The sequence below is a fragment of the Quercus robur genome, chromosome 3 (genome assembly GCF_932294415.1).
Source record: "Quercus robur chromosome 3, dhQueRobu3.1, whole genome shotgun sequence".
Taxonomy (NCBI): domain Eukaryota; kingdom Viridiplantae; phylum Streptophyta; class Magnoliopsida; order Fagales; family Fagaceae; genus Quercus; species Quercus robur.
Window position 1 is genome coordinate 67,402,670 of NC_065536.1, and position 23,238 is coordinate 67,425,907.

Here is a 23,238-nt window from a genome sequence, read left to right on the forward strand (position 1 = left end):
TCGGACCAGATGCTTGGGGGAAATTAACGTTATAATATCATCATAAATGTAGAACGAAACCTTAATACATGATGGTCCCTTCGAATCACTTACTTTAAAATTAGCACGCGGTTATTTTCCTGATTAGTCCTACATAGTTAACTTATCTAAAATTAGCAGTCGGGTGTCACTGTTAGTTTCAGTAAAGTCAGGGTGACAACTTTTCATTACCATTAACAGCATCAATGCTAAGTCCTATTTGAAGGAAAAATACTAACGCGCCCACTCATGAAACAGTTATTGCAAAAAGGAAAGATTCATGAAGTAAAAATGCAGTTCCTTTTTATTAAATAAAGGGAAAGTACATCATATACAAAATGGCTTAGGCAAGCCTGTTTCAAAAGCTAACTATAGAAGAAAAAACTCATGGGAATGGTAGATTCACAATCTTGTTCTAGCAGCAATCAAGCCAGCATGGATGGTACCAGCAATGAGAAAGAAGAGCTAGTATGGATGGTACCAGCGATGAGAAAGAAAAGCCAGTATGGATGGTACCGGCGATGAGAAAGAAGAGCCAGTATAAATGGTATCGGCGATGAGAAAGAGGAAGAGGTGGGAACGCAACGCTTGATGGATCCCTCTTTTCCTAACTACAAGATGTTCTGCTATCAAGGCTAAGAAACGGGTGAGACCCAAACTTTGTCGCACCAAAAATCTGACGTAATCTACACCTGTTTCGGATCTTGACTGAAGGGGGAGATATTTCTTTCTTGCTCGGTTGAAAGGAAGGAACATCTTTGGCCTGCTTCCCTTGCCTTAGCTACGTTATCTTGGATCTTAGCGACATCCTTGATTTTCGAGGAGGGCTTAACTTCCTTACCCTCTCTTTTATCCTTGGCCACCTCATTCCCTAGATTGTGATCACCATCCTTGATGGGATCCTTAGGAATGCCTAAAGGATTAAGAACTTAAGATTCCTGCAGAACTCAAAGATCTGTAAATGAGGAAGAATGATTCCCCCAAAGGGGTCTTATATAGAAGACGAAATCTGGAGGAAATAAATTTGCCCAAGTTTCAAAGAGAGAGTTATGGGTGAAAATAAATCCCGCACAATTTCCAAAGAAGTCTTTAAACCGTTGGATCTACGTCACTTCGTAAGGACCTTAATAGAGGCGCGCCTCGTGTACCGAAACATTAGGAACGTAACCTGGGTAAATTAAGAAATAATCTTGTTGTCAGAAATTGGGTAAAATAGGCGCAAAGGAGTTTTTATCACATCGAGATCCTCCTTTCCTCCCAGGAAGAAGAAAAGAAGAATCCCGAGGGGCTAATGTGGGGGAGATAAAGCGGGAAGCCCATACCAATGTATATGTTGGGCTAGGGGCACAACCCAAGGAAGAACTCCTCCTTGAACAGGCCAGGCCGAGGAGAAAGGGGACGGTCAACCATCTAAAAGTGACGCATCAGACCACTCCACGAAAGAGGATAAGTATTAAGAAAGAGAAGGACAAAGAGAGGCATGGAAATATCTAAGAGAAAGCTGCTGCCAATGCATTAAGTATTCTACAACTAACTGAACCCTGTTTTCCAGCCTTTACAACCACTCCCAACGACTTTGGGGAGGGGCTGATGGGATAAGTATCAGCACCATAAAATCTAAATCTACACGTGGGTAGTGGAGATTACAGGAAGATAATATAAAAAAGAGGAGAGGGCGAGAACGAGAGGGGAGCGGACTGGTAACAAAGGAGGGCGAACAACATATTAAGAATCAACCTCCTCCTCGGATAAAATCCGAGGTCGACTCTCCCTAGTAAACTGATGTTATCTTTTTTTCTTTATCACTTAGACATGTGGGTTGCTCGTCTGACTCGCTAAGGCCCGAGTTTCCAACCCATTCTCTACAAATTAATTGTATTAGGCTCATTGGACCAAGACTCCATACATTTTAGACTTGGACCCCAAATAATGACCCTATAGGTACCAAGAAAAATATTATGATAATTTAAATTTCTTAGTGACCACCCTAATAACAATTCCTAGAGCTGCCATTGAACATAGATTTTATACCTATTAGAGCAATTGCATTAGTCAGGCCAAATTTTTCCGTTTATTTTACACTAAAAACCTACTTTTTTTCTATTTTACACTGCCACTTTTCCAAAGCGCTCACATCAGTTCATCTATTTTACAATTCCCTCTATTTAAATAATAATAATTTTTTATTTTTTAATATTTTTATATTTTTTTTTATTTTTTTATTTTGTCCCTATCTTTTTATCTTTTCTTTTTGTACTTATCTTTTTTTTCTTTGTCCTTATCTCATATCTCAAACCAATCTTCGTCCTTCTTCTACTTCTTTCTTCTTCTTTTCACGGTAAACTCCTCCCTCCTTTCAAGGTCACAGTCATATCACCTCCCTCCACAAGCATCTTATTCTTCTTTTTCCTCTCATGGTCAAATCATTTATCCATCACAAGCACCAATCTCCACCATAAGAACCACAAAAATCAAAACCCACAAGCATGGACTCAGTCAACCCATAAGCACCGATCCACAAGCATTACAACCCACTCCCGTCGACCCCCAAGCATCGATCCACAAGTATCTAGACCCATTTTCGTCGACCCACGAACTCTAATCTAGCGCCACCAACACCACAAGAATCAAAACCCACAAGCATGGATTCCGTCAATCCACCGATCCACAAGCGATTAACACCAGCACCGATCTGTCTCTTTGTTGGTTTGTCCGCGTGGATGTGTTTGTGTATCTCTGTGTTGATTTGTCTGTGTGGATGTGTTTGTATATGTTTGTGTTTGTGTGTATATGAAGAAAAAGAAGATGAGGAGAGGAGAAGTCAGTTCATTTTGCACAAAGAAGATAGAGAAAAAAAAAAAGTGCAAAATGTAAAATTAATAAAATAATAGTATACACAGTTATAGTAACCATACATATATACTGTAACAAATGTGTAAATATATATAATTTTAAAAAAATTGATGTGAAAGATTTTTAAAAGAAAATATATAAAATTTGTTGTTTTTTATATTTTGCAAAATGTTACATTTATTGATGTGAACGCTCTTACCATGAGAGAGAGTATAAAACTTGGAATCTCTCCTCGGTAAACATTCAATGTGCATGTAAAGTATCAATAAAAAATTGTGCGAACTCAAATTCAGGGGGAACATGTAATTAACTCTTTACCTCGATGAATGAAAAACATGGGCAGGTTGGACTAAGTCCAAGAGTTTTTTTTTTTCTCTCCAACACTTGTAATTTTTCACGTAAATAATTATGGCAAAAGTCAGCATGTTTTACGTGGTTGTATAATTTTTTTTTATCATGGGAGCATTGACCCAGACATGTAATGCGGCGCCGTACTATATCTGCAATGCCCTTTAATAGTAATTAACACTAGCCAGAAGTGTACGTAATGTAAATCTACGAAAGATATGATGTTTATGAATTGATTTGCTCCTGACTCTCTCTCCCTTAAAAAAAGAAAAAGAAGAAAAGCTGTGTATATTGCTAGGCCTATTAGCTGCACGTCTGAACTGCACACAGTGATTAACTTGCTGCATGGGATTGGTCACTGATATATGATATCGTATCTTCCTTCAGTCTGCACTCTGCAATGCATGCTTCACCCAAATCCTTGGAAAAGGATATTGCACCATCATATATGTCATTCATTACTACATAAATTTAATGTCCTACCAAGGGTCCCTCCTCATTTCTTGACTTTCCAATTCTTGTTTATAATAATTCTTTTTTAGCTGAAAGTACGTTTTAATCCATACATTTTTAGATTATTCTCATTTTAGTTTTTATATTTTATTTTTATAATTTTTAGTCTTTATTCTAAAAAATGCTTACCATTTTGATCATTGCCGTTGCACCAGAAATTGAGAAAACTGACATGACAAATAACAATAATAAATAATACTAAATTAATATCCACATAGCCTAAATTAATAATAAAAAATGCAATGTTAGCATTTAAATTAAAAAAATTAATTTATTAATTTTAACTAAATTAAAAAATTAAAAACTAAAAATCATATGAATTGAGACTAAGTGTGTCTTGAACAAGAACACAAACCCAGAAATTAAAAAATTAAAAAAATAACCAGTAAATCTTTGTTCCTGAGAAAGTTTCTGTTTCGGTTGGTTGCAAGAAAACATAGGCAAATGAAGTAAGCTACAACTTCTAACATCAATTTATTTTTGTGAGTTGAGAATTCAAAACCTTCACTCTACAAAGCTTAAAGAGGGTTTTACTATAAAGAAAAGAACAAAACTTTCACTTTCAAATTATTTTCCTGCGTTTTCTCGGCAACCAAACAGAGAATGCTTTCATTTCTACTCTCTTTTTCCAAATTTCTCGGCTAACTCAAAAAGCTTCCTTACCCGTTTCCGCTTGAGAAATCGACAAGTTGCTAGGACTCCCTTCCAGATGTGCCATTGAAGACCTAACAAACAAACAACGTCGTACAAAGGAAAATAGTGAAGAAGAAGAAAATAAAACCCAACAAACAAAAGCAAGCTCAAAGGTCAATCCTTTAGTATCAGTAAATCCTTTATTTTTTTGCAACGCCGTCGTTGTCGCTGTTTTCCAAACAGTCACTCAGCTCGACTTTCTCTGTAGCTCTCCGTCCTAGCTGACGATTCTCGAAGCCCTTGGTGGTGATCGTTAAAGCCTCTAGCCATTTGGACGCGAAGCCAACGGTTTTGGTGGCGGAGAAGCTCAGCAAGGTTGGGTTGAAGCATCTCAAAGAGTTTGCTAATGTGGATTGATCTTACAATCTTAGTCCCGAAGAGCTTTGCACCAAGATCTCACTCTGTGATTGGGTGGTCTATTGATCCAGATCTGAAAGAGAGAAGTATAGAGGATCTGGGTTTTTTTTTGGGGTTTGTTGAGGATCTGTGGCCAATATGTGGTTTTTTTTTTTTTTTTTTTTTTAATTTCTGGGTTCGTGTTCTGGGATTTGGGTTTGTATTCTTGTTGTTTTTGTTCAAGACACACTTAGATCTCAATTCATATGATTTTTAATTTTTAATTCTGTTTTTAATTTTTTTATTTGGTTAAAATTAATAAATTAAATTTTTTAATTTGGATGCTGACATGGCATTTTTTAATGCCAAAAAACATTTTTTTATTATTAATTTAGGTCACGTGGACATTAATTTAGTATTATTTATTCCTGCTGTTTGCCACGTCAGCTTTCTCTGTTTCTGATGTAACGGCAGAGACCAAAACGGAAAGCGTTTTTCAGGATAGGGACTAAAAGCTGTAAAAATAAAATGTAGGGACTAAAATGGAAATAGCCTGAAAACGTAAGGACTAAAATGTGCTTTCCACCTTTTTTTTTTTAAAGACATATATAGGCTTTTGATTCAAGAGTATATACGTGCGTCTTTACGATGGGAGCTCGGATCTATTTGAAATCTGTTTATTTTGTTAAAATTAAATTTTTTTTACTAAAAATATTGTAGACAAATGTAAAAATTAGCTGAAATAGTACAGTAAGACCCATGAATAATACCAAAAAGTATAGTGAAACCCATAAATAGTAGTAAAAATAAGTTAAATAGTAAAATAAACTGATTTTTTAAACTAGAGCCAAACGCACACTTATTATATTGTTTCATACCATGCAAGTTGGGGTTTATGAGTCCACACAAAAATATTTATTTTTTATTCAACGGAAAAAAAAAAATCAAGAGTATATAAAATCAATACGTCACATTTTTTTTTTTACATAAATTTTACAATAAAACCTAGTTTGTAAGCATTAGAACATTCACACTAGTCCGTGTATAATTAAAAAATAAGTAAAATTTATAATTTTGCCTAAAAATAACCCACATTAGTCTGTGTATAATTTTGTAAATTTGCAAATTTGCTATAATAACCATATAAATTTACACTGATTTTATTCATTTTCTATTTAGTTTTTTTTTTAATTTTTTTTTATTTCTTTGCATATCTCAAGGATGAAGAAAAAGAATGGATGGTAGTTGTTGTGTATGAAGAAAGAGAAATAATTTTAAAAATAAGAAAAATTGATATTTTAATAATATGTAGTGTAAAATAATTAATCTGATGGAAGGTGTTTTGAAAAATGAGTATGTAAAATAGAAAAAGTATGTAAATATGCTAAAATAGATAGAAAATTTTGCACGAATTGATACAAATGCTCTTAACATTGGGGGTGTAAAACCCCCTAAGTTGCTATTTTACACCCCCACAAACTAAAAACATGTTTTACCCAAGTGTGTAAATCCAAAAAAATTTCACTGTAACTAGTTTGTAAAAGTTTTTTATTCTCAAATATTGTCTCTCTCCTTTCACTTTTGTCTCATCACTGTATAATTGATTTGTTTATATTACTTGCTGATATAATTTATATTATTTTAGGGGCAAGACTTAGGTACAATATTTAGGTGTTATTCATTAGATTCTTCTCTTAAATTTCTGTCATGTGGCTTTTTTCTCATGGGATGGAAGTATATTTTTAATTAAGTAGCCATATGACAGAATCTTAAAAGGAAAACTGAAAGAACAACACATAAGGTACTGTACATAAGTTTTGTCCTTATTTTAATGAGTTGTATGTAAAAATAAAAACTGTAATGTTGGGTAAATTGTAAAATAGATAAAGTAGATTTTGAGGATGTAAAGTAGATACTTTTTTTTCAATTCCCGAATGTTAATAATCTAAGTTATTAATGGTGAATAAAAAGGCTGTGTTACTAACAGATCCAAATTAGAGCACCTGTAGCAGTGGAGCTAAATAGCTATATAGCTATTTTAGCTCCACCAAAACACAAAAATCAACCATACAATAGTGGAGTTAAAAGTATATTTTTTATCTTCATTGATACAGTGCACTGCTATCTATGGCTGTGCACTGTAGCTGAGAGCTAAAATAATAATAATTTTTTATTCTCCAGCCCGTTTGTGTGTGTGGTTGTGATAGTTGTGTATAGTAGATATATTATTTTATTATAGTAGATATCTTATTTTATTGTGATATTTATATTATTTTATTATATTGAAAACAAAAATAGATCCACTGCTGTAACATGTGTATAAGTAAAATAGATAAAGTAACTTTTTGTAGTGTCAAATAGCTAAATTTTTAGCTCCACTGCTGTGGATGCTCTTAGAACCAATAACAATTTAACATATAAGCTTTGTTTATATAACAATTTAACACTTAGGATTTGTTGTAAAATTATTGTGAATACATTATGTCAACAGCATATATATTACTCTACTCATGGTTTATATGAGCATGAAAATAAATCCTACCACTTCCTTTACACTTCAACCTAATTTCTATGTTTTAATTTTGCAATAGTATTAATTGCTCTTCATTGTGTTACAAAATGAAGGATGTATAAGAAGTTTATGATTATTTTGTAATTTGTACTACAATATATTGTTATTCTTGGTTAGTAAAAGATCCTGCCCCATATATATTTGTTTTGGAATTATTTAAATACAGATTAATTTGAATGTTTTCTACTAACATTGTGGTAACTTGAAAATATTATAGTTTTGCTTTAGCCAAGCTGCATACGAATGCTAATTCTATTGTTAATAATCTTGCTATTTATAACTCCGTTGGACCTGTTTCATAGCTTTCCTTCATCCATAGGCAACCTTGAATCCTTGGTAAACTTGTGCTCTCTTGTTCTTGCTATTTGCTCAAAAAGAAAAATAATTCATGGACAAAATTAATTTTCATAGTATTTGAAACTCATGTCACCAAAAAGAAGAAGAAGCAATAATCTGACATGGAGTTATATATGTAAGAAAATTGTCAACCAAGTCATTTGCTTCTATCTACCTATGGGTTTGTTTAGGATCTGCTTATTTTGCTGAAAGTACTATAGATAAATGTAAAAGTTCTATAGATAAATGTAAAAGTTAGAAGAAATAGTACAATGAAACTCATAAATAGTACCAAAAAGTTTAATGGGACTTATAAATAGTAGCAAAAGTAAGTTTTTTTTAATAAACAATAATACTTATTAGAATACACACGCAAATAATAATAGTGCTTTAAACCGGGTTTATAATACATTACATAATCAAAGTACAACTACAAAATAGCCTAACTTTTATAGTAGCAAAAATAAGTTAAATAGTAATATAAATTGATTTTTTAATTCTTGCCAAACACACACTATGTCTATTGCAAGAGCAATTGTTTGTACTCACTTGGATTTGCTTTTAGCTTTCAATTGTGCTCTTCAACAAATCAACAAAAAGTTTGTTCAAGCAATCAAGTTATAATTCTTACTCACTTTTCACTAGCTACATCCAAAGTTTGATGCAACCCTGCACTAACGAGGGAATTTTACTCTGGTCTTTAATGTACTATAAGTTGGTATTAACTTCAGCTTTTAATTTTTAACTTTTAGTTTTTATGTATATATTTTTAAAACCTCACTTTTTCAAAAAATTTTAATGTACAAGTATATTTTTAGCAACAAAATTTTAGCAAAAAATAAAATAAACTGTTCCCAAATGAACACTAAAACTAGTTTAGGACTAGCTTAAAAGTTAATTTTTTTTTTTTTTTTAGATTTTAAGTATAGTTTTTTAAATATTCACATTTTATTTTTTACTTTTTTTTAAATAAAAGTATTTTTTAACATATTTTTATAACAAAAATTTAATAAAAATTAAATAAGTTATTTCTAAACGGACACCTATAAAAATGCCGACACAAACATATTTAAAATTGTTCCAATTTTACCCAAAAGTTTAAGAAAAGACACCAAATAAAAAAACGACAAAAACACTTTTTGCTAATATTATCTTCTCTTTTCTCATGATGACGATATTTGGGGGCACCCAAAACAAATTATGCTATAGAAAAGAATCACTATACAATTCCTGAATAAAGTTGACGGTCCTGATTATCTTATCACTACGATCCGATAGCAATAAGTGGGACCCTAATCTCCAAAAACTTTATATCTTAAATTCTTTATATATACTCACGATTTTGCCCACACAAATAGTATCCCAAACAATATCCTATGATAAAACTTTGGCATTTTTTGGCTATGGGGATGACAGAAAAGACAGGCTACGATTTAGAAATTGATTCGCATCCCCCAAAATCTGTACTTGTTTTGTTTTCATGTTTCATTTTTTGCAATTTTAACCAGGGTTGAAAATCTTCTAAGTTTTAACAAATCTATAACTTTCAGAAATTGGTCTCCTTCATGGTTGCAAACGAGTTGAGCCGAATAGAATATTCAAAGTTTAACTTGTTTTATTTTGAACATGAGTTATAGCACACGCTTTGTTCCACACTCTCTTTTCCAACTTTCTACCCCGACACGGCTGTCGATTGTCCATAGTCTTTGCGTCTCCTTCATAGTTGTTGATCGTCCCCCTCATTTGAGTCATCGTTAGTCATCCTCCTTCATGGTCTCTACAGGGAGACTAAAGCGATTATTGGGTTTGATTTGGAGGTCGATGAATATTTTGGTTTGGAGTTGGAGGTGAATTTTTAGTTTGATTTGGAGGTGGATTTTTCTGTTTCAATTTTGGTTGAGAATCTCAGTGTTTGTTGAGAAAACAAAGGATAGCTAATGGGAAAAAAATTATGAAAAAAATAATATAAAATAAAGAAAAATGATTATTTAAATAAAATATAATGTGTAATAGATAACTTTATTTTAGGTTAATTTTAAAGAAGATGGAATAGACAACCTGACGTGGGTATTTTGGAAAATTATTTAGGTAATTTTTTTTCTTCTAAAATAGACAAAATTTTGCATGAGCTAATACGGATTCTATAACAATTAAAATTCAAGTCAGGTTCCACATGTAACCTCAAATTCATGAATTCATTTTTTCAAGTTAACATCTTCTATCCACTAAAGGATTTGATACGTTTTTTTTTTTTTTTTTTTTTTTAAATTTATTTATTTAATTTTATTTAAAAAATATGTTACTAAAATGAGAATTATATATGTTCTGCTCTTATTAGTTCACTTATACTCCATTAATAACAATATACATTTCATAGAATATATAAAATAGAATAATAAGGGTGAAGCAATAGACTTCTAGACTTTTATCTCATTTTACTTTATATATACGTTTTATTTGTTTTGAAGTAAAATATTTTTCAAAAAATGTTTTCTCATTTTCAGGTGTATGTTTGTAAGTAAAATGTGGCTAAACTTGTAAATATTTTCTGTTGACTGTAAAATCATTTATAAAAAACTGTTAAAATTTTTTGTAAAACATTTTACAAAAACATACAGTAGTTTGTCTCATCCCATCTGGTGGCTAGGTCACCGGTCCGATGGGATGTGCAGCCAAAGCCACCGCTCCGATTACCCGTGCCCACAGTCTGATCATCGAAGACATTGTTCATGTGATCAATGTTGGAGGCTGTTCTGGTGGTTGGAGACACTGTTTTTGGTCACCAGTGATGGCAATTCTATTATTAGCGACGCTACTCCAGCAACGGGCACTTGCAGTCAGGTGTCAAAGTCATTATTTCGGTAGCCAATTCATGCAGTTTGGTCATTGGACCTCTGGCACCAACGGTTTAGCCACCAATTTTGGTGGTTTGTTTGTAAGAGTTTTTTTTTTTTTTGAAAGCGTTGGTTTGTAAGATATATATATATATATATATATTTTTTTTTTTTTGACAAAAGTGATAGACTGGTTTGTAAGATTTTACTTGCATACAAATGTGTTAAATTTTTACCTTGTAAAATTACGAACGTACCCTGCGAGGGTGCAGCTTGAAAGTTGAAACAAAGTAGAAGTGGAGGACCAAATATACAATATTTTATTTTTTAGGAATAATATACAATTTATTTAACCTCACCTTTGTGTACCGACTTCCAACTTCCAAGCTCTATTTATTGAACGCCATTCCTCACTGTCTCCTTGTGCGTCGTCTCAACTTCACTCTCTCTCTCTCTCTCTCTCTCAACCAAAGACCTTTTTTTGAACGTCTATCGTTGAAAATGTCACTGGAAAACGAGTTTTTGTTCTTCATTCCCAGGATGTTTCATTCATCCACTATTAGCTACGAAGCTCTTCTTTGCTTCATGCTTTTCATGGCCATCTTAGCTTTCTGGTTGGCTCCAGGTGGGCTAGCGTGGGGTCTCTCCAAGTCCAAAACTCCCTCTTTCATTCCTGGTCCACCAGGGTTCCCATTCACTGGCTTACTCACTGTTTTCACTGGGCTAACCCCGCACCGAGTTCTTGCCAACCTTGCACATAGCTTCAAGGCCATGCCTTTAATGGCTTTCTCTGTGGGGTTCACTCGGTTTGTCATCTCTAGCCACCCTGAGACTGCTAAAGAAATCCTCAATAGCTCTGCTTTTGCTGATAGGCCTGTGAAAGAGTCAGCTTATGAGTTGCTCTTTCATAGGGCTATGGGCTTTGCTCCATATGGTGAGTATTGGAGGAACCTGAGGAGGATCTCAGCTACCCATTTGTTTAGTCCGAAAAGGATTGCTGCGTTTGAGGGTTTTAGAGTTGAAGTAGGTCTTAAAATGGTGGAGGAGATTAAGGCTTTGATGGTTGAGAATGGTGGTGTCGAGGCTAAAAAGGTGCTTCATTTTGGGTCTTTGAATAATGTGATGATGACTGTGTTTGGAAAGTGCTATGAGTTTAAGGAAAAGGGAGATGGGTTTGAGCTTGAGAAGTTGGTGAGTGAAGGGTATGAGTTGCTGGGGATATTCAACTGGAGTGACCATTTTCCTCTCTTGGGCTGGTTGGATTTGCAAGGTGTGAGGAGGAGGTGCAAGACTTTGGTCTCGAAGGTGAATGTTTTTGTTAGAAAGATCATAGAGGAGCATAGGACGAAAAGGGCTGATAAGGAAACTCTTGGGGACTTTGTTGATGTCCTGCTTGATTTGGAGAATGATGAAAAACTCAGTGACTCTGACATGATTGCTGTTCTCTGGGTATTTCTCTTTTTCCTTTACAAAGTTCTTAACTTTATACTTAGTTTAGCTTTCTAGGACCTTTTTCAAATCCAATTTCATATTGAACATTTGAATATATTTTGTTGTTGGTGGTGTTTTTATGCAGATATATTTCTAACATGATAAGGAAAACAGTATCAAAGTTTTCAACTTTATGTTAGTTCTAGCTTTCTAAGACCTTAGTCTAATCTAACTTTATGTTGAATATATTGTTGGTGGTGTTGTCATGCCAGATGTTTCAACAGATAAACATCAGGAGCTATTTTATTCACACTTCATATTGATTAAAGTAACTGAAAAGTTTTAAACTTTATGTTACTTTCTAGCTTTCTATTCAAGCTTTCTAGGGTCCAATCCCGTACTAATTAAGGTGTATTGTTGTTATGTAGGAAATGATTTTTAGAGGAACTGATACAGTGGCTATACTCTTGGAATGGATTCTTGCAAGAATGGTTTTACACCCAGAAATCCAGCTGAAGGCTCAGGCTGAAATAGAAAACATAGTTGGAAGTTCAAGGGTTGTTTCTGATTCTGACATCCCCAACCTGCCTTATCTGCAAGCCATTGTCAAGGAGTGTCTCAGGGTTCACCCACCAGGGCCTTTGCTCTCATGGGCTCGTCTAGCTATCCATGATGTTCATGTTGGTGACCACTTTGTTCCAGCTGGGACAACAGCCATGGTTAACATGTGGGCTATCACTCATGATGAGAAAGTGTGGTCAGAGCCAGAGATGTTCAAGCCAGAGAGGTTCATTGATGAAGATGTGAGTATCATGGGGTCTAATCTAAAGCTGGCTCCTTTTGGTTCAGGAAGGAGGGTCTGTCCAGGAAAAGCAATGGGTTTGGCCACTGTGCACCTCTGGTTGGCTATGTTGCTTCAGAGCTTCAAATGGGTTCCTTCTGATGACAAAGTTGATGTGGACTTGTCTGAGCGCCTTAAGCTGTCTATGGAAATGAAGAGTCCATTGCTCTGCAAGGCTATTCCTAGGGGTGCTTGACACATGTTGCTCTGGGGTTGAGTTGTGCTGAAAAAAAATGTGGGCCTGGTTCTATTTCCTAAAATATAGGGTGCTTTACAAATTAGGTCTAGGTTTTAGTTGTCAGTTATCTTCCTCAGCTTTATATTATTATATATAGTACGCCAGGGTTTATGGGTCTGTGCCAGCTTTGCTTTGTGCTATGAGAGTGAAGTTACATGTAACTTCTACAAGCTATACTTTCTTAATGGGGACCTTCTTGCAGCTGCAGCATGTTTGTTTTTTGTTTTTTTTTGGGCTGATGTGTGTAGAAATGGACCTAACGGTGGCCCCAGCACAGCAGTACCTATCGTTTGGCATTAGCTATATAATATAGGCTTTATGTGTGCATGGCTCTGTAGTCTTCAAGTCTGTACACAGTTTTAAATGGTTTGATGTGGAATGACAATCTTAGGTATATTAATTGTTCTATCTACTAGTTTTTTTTTTAGTCTGGTCACTCGAAACAGTTGGACTCGAGGTCCAACCCCTGAATGTTAGGAATAGTTTCATTGTAGAAAGGTCGTATGCATGGGAAAATAAAGGCAATTGCATGTGTTTATTTTAAAGGTACAAATCATAACAATTTAGTACTAACATATCCATTCCAATAGTAACTCCAACACAGAGAGGGAGAGGGAGAGAGAGAGAGAGATATCTTTCTTATATGGTCTAGATCGAAATTATTAACATTATTGTGTTACTTTATGTAGGTCATATTGTCATAATTTGATGTGATAAAGACATATTTGAAAGAATGAGTACTCTGCGAATGAGAACCTTCATCTACATAAAATGGATGAGAATATAAAAAATAAACAAGTCTAGCTTGTAATGAAAACCAAATAAACAATATTGGGGCTGGCCCCAAGAAACACAAAAGAATGTGCTATAACCAAGAATTAATGGAGAAGAATCGTGTCAAGAAAATTCTCAGCAAAAATATCTTCTTGGTTGTAATTATTTAACTCCTAATAATCTCTCTCAACAAGTTGTTTATAGTGCGTTGTGACTCGTAACCTTTACGCTTCCAGTGATTTAGCCAGCTAAACAATTCATATTTCAAAATTTAGGGTACATTTGGTACACTAAATGATGATTATGACAGAAATTGTAATTTTTATTACTAGTAATAAAGTGTGTTGTAATGTAATAACTAAACTTATTCATTAGTTTGGTTGTGAGTTATAATATTAGAATGTGTTTCTAAAAAAAAAATAACATTAGAATAAAACTTAATATTTATTTTAGAAAATATCTTACTCATACAATTATATCTCTTTAAAAATTGTTATTTTTAAATTTAAGAAAGATGTGTTATTTTTTATGATTTTTTATTTTTATAATTGTCAGATTTATATGGAAAGTTTGTTTATTTGGAAATATATTAAGTTTTGAAATTATTACACTTATGAAGGAATAGTTAATATAACATTTTAAAGAGGAATAATTATTCTTCATTTTGAAGAATAACTATTCATAAGGAATGACTATTCCTTGTAATAAAAACATAACCAAACTAAAGAATAACTAAATCATAGGAATAATTATTATATTATAGCGCCTATTACAGTCTACCAAACATGTCCTTAATGCGTTCCATGAGATTGAGAGTTATTGCACACAATATTAACATTGATATAGCATGTTATTATATACTAATATTGCAAATAGCATTCTCATTGGGTAATTTAAAAAATATAGCTAAACGTCCACAAAAATCCTATATAGTATATATCAAACTAACCAAAAAAAAATTAACAATGAATAGTGCTATGCCACACGTAGTGACAAACGGTTCATTACCAAAGATAAAAAAAAAATATATATATATATATATATTTTATATTATCTTTCTCTCTTAGAAAATCAACCCAATAATCCCTCATTATTGCAGCAACCCAAGCAAAAATCAAGCCAAAAAAAAAAAACAACATAAAAATCCACCACCAATCTAACCCCATCTCCACCTATATGATGGCAACTGCCTATGCCCATGCACTATGGCCCACTGTTTCCTATCTAGACTCCACCCACTATCACCCACGGGTCTTTTGCTCCGCTTAGATCTGTGATTTGGGATCACCACAAATGGGTCTTCAACCCGCGAGCAATGGCGCCAAGACCGATGGTGACGGGTGGTAATTCACGAGTCGATTTTGGGTTGTCCGGCATGCGGAGTCGAGAAAATGATATTTAATTGCAATAGTGATGTATTAACGTTGATGTATGTGTATGAAAAAAATAAATAACTAAACTAAAACAAAAAAAAGAGTTTTTTAGATTAGTTTAATTAACTAAAATGATGAGAGGGCCGACGTGAATGCTGACATGAATTTTGACGTAAGGTATCGCTTTCATGAAGGACCTGCAATTTAAATTGATAGCAACATGCATTTACGTTGTCCTCAAAAGGCCAATGGAGCAATGACAAAAGTTGACTGCCTCTAATATATTGTAATAAGAAGGACTACAACTAATTATATTAGTACTTTTAAAATACTTATTGGTCAATATAAAATTCATGTTAGGTTATTTGTTTGAAAAAAATAATAATAATAATTCGTTCAATGAGTATAAAATTCATGTTAGGTTATCTCTTTTGAACATATTTAAAAATTTGCATCCACTAAACAAAGTTCCAAAAGCTGACTATTTCCATTCTACCTAATCATGGGATGAGAATTTGATCCACAACACTCTCTCCTACTGTTTTTTGGGATCCACTTGAAAATGCATATATATATATATATATATATACATGAGAGAGAGATTCTAAGGTTCAATTAACATAGCTACTTTCTTGTGATCTTTCTTTTCTTTTCTTTTCTTTTTTTTTTTTTGAAAATTTGATAGTACATGAGGAAAATTTAAATCATAAACTATTCAGTTGAAAACAATAGAAAGTACCAATTGAGTTGCAAAACTCTTGACATTTTTTTGTGAGTTAAAAGATCAGCTTGTTTGGTATTCCATTTTGGAAATGTGGTACCAGAGAAAGCCATTTTCATCATGTCCACATTAACCAACCTTATCATTCTGTTAGCAAAACAGCCAAAAGGAATGTACAATTGTCCATTCCTTGGCATCACAGGTGTACTCCCATTCCTCTGCCTTTATTCTTCTTTTTGGTTCGTGCTATATATCTTTGTCCTTGTCATAGCATTTTAATGGAAACTAGATGCCAAATACTAATGGTGCATATTCTTTTCAGGAGGACATATTGATTTGCAATCACACAAATAGTATAATGTTACTCAAACATAATAATGAATCTTTTTCTTAGTCTTGTAACACTCAATTTTGTTCTTAATTATGGTATAATTAATGGTAAGTTTTTACTCTTAGGAAGAATCAATGCCTATATCTTGTGATTTTTTATTAACAAATTGAAAGCAAAGTTGAAATCAATCGGAGATGAGAACAAAAACTCCACTGGAGGGTTTAGGAATTAATTAAGTTAAAAAGGATAATGATTGACATATGTAATTAAAATCAAAACCAATACTTACCATATAATTAATTAAGTCATTCTCACTTCAAGAATTTGCCTCCAACCACAACAAAAACAACTAGCCTTATGATATATGTGCACTTCAGGCATTTTTAAAGGCTTTTGTTTTATTTTTGTTAGAGAAAGATCATTCTCCGTAGTCCCTCCTAAAAAGGAAAGAAATTATAACAAATAAAATTAAAATTTTAAAATCGCTAATTGAACAATTTAATACGTCACAGTGTCACACATTCAGTAGCATAAATAAATAAAACTAACCTTTTTAAAAATAATATAGCTTTTAGCTATTTGTGATTTCGTCACACATTTAACATAAAAGCTACCAAAATTTATATCTTTTAATAAATACTATAAAAATATACTACCAAAAATTACGGGATACCCAAATGACACTAAATGAGAGAATTAATAGATATAAATTTCATACTATTAAGAGTTTTGGAGAAAAGTTAAACACTGTTATGGTAAAAACATGATCTAAGATCAATAATATATTTTTAAATTTTTAAAAGACTTTTTAAATATTTAGTGAAGATAGTTTTGACAAAACAAAACATTGAACAACAAAGAGTTTTATTCCATTCCAATTATACATATAAAATAGATAAGGATAATAATGGAATAAATTAAACAAGGACTATAAAGAAAGAGTAGAACCAAGTAAGATTCCTTATAAGTGGCTGTCATTTTTATTAGTTAGAATTAAACCTATTATAGAAGTTCATTATCAGGCAATGCATGCACTTTATAGTATTGCTGATCAAATGATTGAAGAATAAGAACCCAAACAAATATTGATATAGTCACAGCCTGCTTTTAAAGGAATATATCTTGGAGGACTTTGTTCCTTGTAAAAGCTTACTACCTTTTCCCTTAAAGAAGATGCATTTTAGATTTGGGTATCCATATACGGACCATGCCAAACTTTAGGTGCCAAAGAAATGCAAGCTGCTTTTTTTTACTCTATTTTGATTGATTCTCATATCGATCTATACATATTATCTATCATATGTTGTGCAGTACAATTCCCGAATCATAGATATGTTCAGTACAATATAATAGGGCTAGAAATGTACCAAACTATTTATAATAACTTGAGTTCAATTTTGGAAAAATGTTTGATTATGTTTATTTTTTTTTAGCAAATAAGTTAAGTTCAAGCTTAAGTTTAGGCTTGACTGTTGAATAAGCCAAGTTTAAACATATTCATGTGTTTGTGAACCAATTCATGATGAACATGAGACTTTATTTAATTATATATGATGTTATATTTTTATATGTACATTTGTCTAAAAATATATTTATATAAACTGAAGATTAGACTGTGTAAATTTGAAATTAGGTTCATATGATATCAAATTATGATTTTCAGTTTATTGATAATATAATTTGTCTATTCGTAGTAGAAATCTATTGATTTGTGAAGGGATAAAAATTTTTAATCATAGTTTAATTATATATGGGAGAAATATAAGTCAATCAAGTATGTAGCTCATGAATAAGCTCAAGTATGTTTGATAAGAAAATGAACCAAACTTGAACATATAATTTTGTTTGGTGATAAATCCGAGCTTAACTCATGTTCAAAATAAAATTTAATGAGCACGTAAACTTTTAATACTTAGCTTATTTATAACTCTATGCAATAGTAAGAGGGAGTAAAGGTTATCTCTGCCTAATCCATATATTCTTATTATAGTGTAGTATGATATTGAGCTTTACATGGTTTGCTTTACTAGCTCTAACCATTTATATATGGCATGAGCAGTTTTTTTTTTTTTTTTTTTTTCAACCATTACGAGGAAAAGAATTAATACCCTTAAGAAGGCCGAATAATACTTATTAAATTTATTATTTTTGACGATTTAAATTTTTGAGACAAATAGTCGTTTCTCAAGTTTTAACTACATCATTGTAATGATTAGTTAAGTAAATGTTAGAACTTGTGGATTTTAATTAGTTAGCTCAACTTATAAAGGGCCAAAATGGGCAAATGCCCTTTTTTCGGAAATTAAACATCTTTGTGCCCTCATTCTGAAACTAAATAGGGAAATGCCCCTCTTTTGTAACTCGATTATACTACAATCGAGTTATATGAAATACTCGATTATTAAAGTATCGAGTTATACACAGGTTTTTCCCGCACTGCTGGCATTTTTTGTTTTGAATCTCTACATAACTCGATTAATTAAAAATCGAGTTAGTTATACTGTTATAAACCCTGATTTCGTACTGTCTTTGTGTCAGGTGGAGTGTTTCAATGTAACTCGATTCCTGAAATATCGAGTTATAAAGTATACTTGATATCCGTAAAGTCGAGTTATTCTCTTATAATTTCTGCACACCTTCTCCCACTCAGTGTGCCTTGCTCTCTGCTGAACTGAGGACTTTCTGCTGAACTGAGTTGGAACTCCTCCACGGATCAACAGCAGGTTTCTTCAAACTCAATTGAAATTTGTATCACCTCAGGTAAAAAATTCACATCACAATTTTAGGGCAATGTTATGTTCATTTGATATTGTACTAAATTTTGATTTTTTAGGTTGAATGAATGTGAAGTAAGTACATTGGTGTGATTTTGGTTATTTGTTGTAGTAAACGTTGGTGAGAAGAGAATGAAATAATTTCTTTACTATAGCAACATTTTGTATTGCACATAATCATCATTGGTCAGACATTTACAACAACATTTAGTGTTGAAGACAATGTGTAGACATTACCAACAATGTCTATTGTTTATGAATGTCTTTGTTGTATACCATTCTATGCAGGATTACATTATTTAGCAACAGTTGATACACACTGTTAACTTGATCATTTGGTGTTATTGTATTCAGTGTCAATGTCTGGTTCTGGCAACCCACAACTGTATAGGCCTCATGATGTGTTCACTGCTATGGGTCGTTGTTGGGTATTGGAAGATGAGTTCAGCTATCCAATCAATCCGAATTTGCGAAATAGTGCTTACGTTCACAATACCATGAGACAGGAGTGGGCTTGGTTATTTCGTGAACAACAAATGTTTTATGATGAGTTGGTTGGTTTTAAGTTGCCAGTGCCTCGGCGACTCGCATCAGAAATGCCCAGAGACAGCATCGACGAACTTCGTAAAGCATTGAACCGCATAAGAGAAGAAAATAATCGAATGAAGATACGTCTTAATCGATATCGGACCCAAGTTGAGATTCGAGAGTCAGTGCAGGAAGGGTGGTACGAGCATGCACAGTTCATGCAATCACTTCTTGCTGATCCCATTTATCAGTCAGACGTGGAGATGTCAGATGAGGAGTAATCGTGTTGTGTCGTGGTGTAATTAGATTTTGTTGGAGAACTATTTTGCTTAACTATGTGTTATATGTATGGTTGCATTTGTACTATGTAAACCTTATTATTGATTATGAGAAGCATGCACGTTATTCGTAATGTAGATTATTCTCACATAAGTCATAAAAGTCAAATATTCTCACACATGATGTTTTTCAATAAGCACGTACGACATAACACAGAAAACATAAAATAACTTACACTAACATTATTAACTTAACCATAGACATAACACACACACACACACACCACAGTGGCATTCATTCTGATAGGTAGTCCTCGTAGTTGAGGACATTGTTACGTTCTGCCGGAGTGAGTTGCCTGTTTGTTGCAACGGCTTGCTCCTCCGCCAATTGTAGCATATGATACCTGGACCTACGAAGTATCATAAGATTGTTTTCTTTTTTTATTTTCGTCACTGCACGCTCATATTGGTGCATGTTTTGTCGTGGCAGTGTGAGCGAGCTACGCTCGACAAGAGGCGCTCCGATTTGCAGGAGATCATTGTGCAGAGCGTTGGACTCGTTCACGCGAAAGTCCCACTCCTGTTGCAATCCGGCATAGTATTCCCTCTCGTCAGAATCTCTTTGCGTTCTATAGTTATTTGGAAAACGAGGTAGCATCCAATTACGCATTGACATTGGAAAATGTGACTTTAGATCGGTATGTGTAGAAGTTTTGCAAGGGTAGATGTATGTAAATGGGACTTCGGTATGTGTAGATGTTTTGCAAGGGTAGATGTAAATGGGACTTTATATAGGGGTTTTGCAAGGGCAAGTATTCAGGTGGATGTGAGTATAAGTATTCACGTGAATAAAGATGATATGAGTTGACAGTATATTGTTCAGTGGCGTCTGTTGGTGCATGTGATTCGTTGAGGTAGCTGTCGAGTTACACTATAGCTTGTGCTACAGTAGCGGGCTGGTGATGTGTACTGCAAAAGAGGTTGCGTATTTATTCACGTGAAGACTATTCAACATTGATGTGCTTCATCTGACATGATTTGACGAGACAATGTTGAGCTGTGTTAAATGTATCATAAACTTCTCAGGGATGCTATAGGTACATCCTTTAAAAATGCTGCATTGCAAAAGGATGCATAGCTGTGTCAGGTGTCAGGTGGAGTGTTTCAATGTAACTCGATTCCTGGAATATCGAGTTGGAACTGAGTTGGAACTCCTCCACGGATGCGTGTAGGTGATATGACTGGATAGGGTTCAATAGTGCAAAGCTATTGAGCAGCACTACGAACATCAATGTAGCAATAGGACCAATAACACTCGAAATTGATGCACAAAATTTTCTGCGTTGCTATGTGTATTGACGTGAGTGTGGATGGGTACTTCTGGTCAGGGTTCAACAATACTGAGCTATCCACCGTAGCTACAGTCATTGCTCCCTATGGTGGAATTTGGCAAGTGTGATTGAAGAAAGCTGATAACAACATTAGGTTTTGTAATGGTTGGCAGGATTTCGCTGAATACCATTCTATCTGTTATGGTTATTTTTTAGTCTTCAGATATGAAGGAAATTCAATCTTCCATATTGTTATATTTGATAAGACTGCCATTGAGATTCAATATCCACGTAGGAAGAATTGTAAATTGGAAGATCATCAGGTAAAAATATCAAAAACTTAGATGAAGATCATACAAACATTTCTTCCTTAATGTACAAACCCATAAAACATGAAGTCAGAGAAAAGTTTGTTCTTAAAAAATTACAGATTATGTCCAGAGGAAGAGAGAGAGAGAGCAATCCAAGCAGCCAAAAAATTGAAGCCTAAAAATCCTTCTTTCATGGGTATCTCGTGGCCACATAATATGGTGAGCCTTTATACATAATGTGATTATGATGTTCTCTTAAATATGGCTTGGAAACATATATGGGAAGCAAGTATATTATTGGGAAGCAATTTGTCACACATCAATGTCTTGTGCTATTACCCTCCATCAAAACCTATTAAGCAATGAGATTCGGGGAAGGCTGGGTTGCATTTTCGAAAGACAATAATTTAGAAAAAGGAGATGTCACTGCCAATGAGGTGATCGAAAGGACTCCTGTTGTGATTAGTGTCTCAATATTTCACTTGGTTGACCATCAGAGTTTGGACAAGGATAACCTATTTAAAATTTAAACTAGTGATGTTTATGCTTATATTTAATTAGGGACTTTGATCAGTACTATGGTTTATTTCTCTGAGCAGTTTGGTATGTCTTGTTCAAAACTATTCAGAATTCCTGTGCTTCATCTGACATGACTTGTTGAGACAGTACTGAGCTGTGTTCAATGTATCATAAACTTTTCAGCCATGCTCTGCATCCTTGAAAACGGTGCATTGCAAAAGAAGGCATATCTGTGTATTGACTGGACAGGGTTGAACAGTGCGAAGCTGTTAAGCAGCACATGTAGCACTACAAACAACATCTGTGTACCAATGTTGGACAGCTCACACCCAAAATTGATGCATAGCCAATTCAGGGATGCTCTGCCTCTTCGAAAACGGTGCATTGCAAAGGGTTGCACATATGTGTATTCACGTGAGTGGGGATGGGTACGTGTGGTCAGGGTTCAATAGTTTCGAGATGTTGAGTATCACATGCAGAACTACATCAATCAAGTGTAGCAATGATGGACAGCTTACCCCCAAAAATTTGCTTACACTTTTGAAGGGTCCTCTGCATCCTTGAAAATAGTGCATTGCAAAATGTTGCATATCTGTTTATTCACGTGAGCATGGATGATATGACTGGACAGGGTTCATTACCGTCGAGTTGTTGAGCAGCACATGCAGAACTGCGAACATGACTTCGCCGAACAGTGCCGAGCTGTGTTAGCCTTTTCCAACCTCACTTGCCAAATGCTAGTATTACGAGCAGTGAGTGTAGCAACAGTGGCTTGAGTTTTATCCCCCTGTTTCCCTACAAACTTTTCAGGGAGTCTTTGCAGGTAGAAAATGTAGTTACATTTTGTCAACATCAATGTAAAATTACATGAAGAAAACTATGCTTCCAAGTTTTACATCAATGGCTTCCGATCATCACAATTGCAATATTAGGGAGCTTTCAAGCAATGCTACAACAAACCAATAACTTGAATGAAATATTTCAAAGGCTGATCAGGCTTTTAGGCCTTTACTCTATTTTTAAGCAAACCAAATATCGTTGTGAGAGTGTGTTGGGTGAGCCATATGGATTTTCAGTGAGTGAGTGGTTAGTCTGGTTTGGACGAGTCTTTATGTAATGTATCTATATAAAGTAGGACACTATTAGAACTAAGATACACAGATACGTGCATATTATATCGTGACTCAAAGAACTCATATAAAAGAATTATTCGAATTATTGAATCATATGCGCGGTTGGTCTATGTGGTTTGGATCAGTCTGTATGTATTGAATCTATTAAATTT

At 33.9% G+C, this 23,238-nt stretch overlaps 2 protein-coding genes across 2 annotated transcripts; both read left to right on the forward strand.

Moving 5' to 3' along the window:
• The first annotated feature begins 10,913 nt into the window (after nucleotides 1–10,913).
• On the forward strand, nucleotides 10,914–13,421 carry LOC126719040 (cytochrome P450 78A5). Its single transcript, XM_050421578.1, has 2 exons — nucleotides 10,914–11,952; nucleotides 12,363–13,421. Exons 1-2 carry the CDS (start codon nucleotides 11,005–11,007, stop codon nucleotides 12,969–12,971), a joined length of 1,557 nt encoding a protein of 518 aa, XP_050277535.1. The 5' UTR covers nucleotides 10,914–11,004; the 3' UTR covers nucleotides 12,972–13,421.
• Nucleotides 13,422–18,725: 5,304 nt separating this feature from the next.
• LOC126716457 (uncharacterized) lies at nucleotides 18,726–19,935 on the forward strand. The gene is made up of 2 exons (XM_050417285.1): nucleotides 18,726–18,972; nucleotides 19,341–19,935. The coding sequence occupies exon 2, from the start codon at nucleotides 19,346–19,348 to the stop codon at nucleotides 19,793–19,795; it is 450 nt and encodes a 149-aa protein (XP_050273242.1). The 5' UTR covers nucleotides 18,726–18,972; nucleotides 19,341–19,345; the 3' UTR covers nucleotides 19,796–19,935.
• The last annotated feature ends 3,303 nt before the right edge of the window (nucleotides 19,936–23,238 follow it).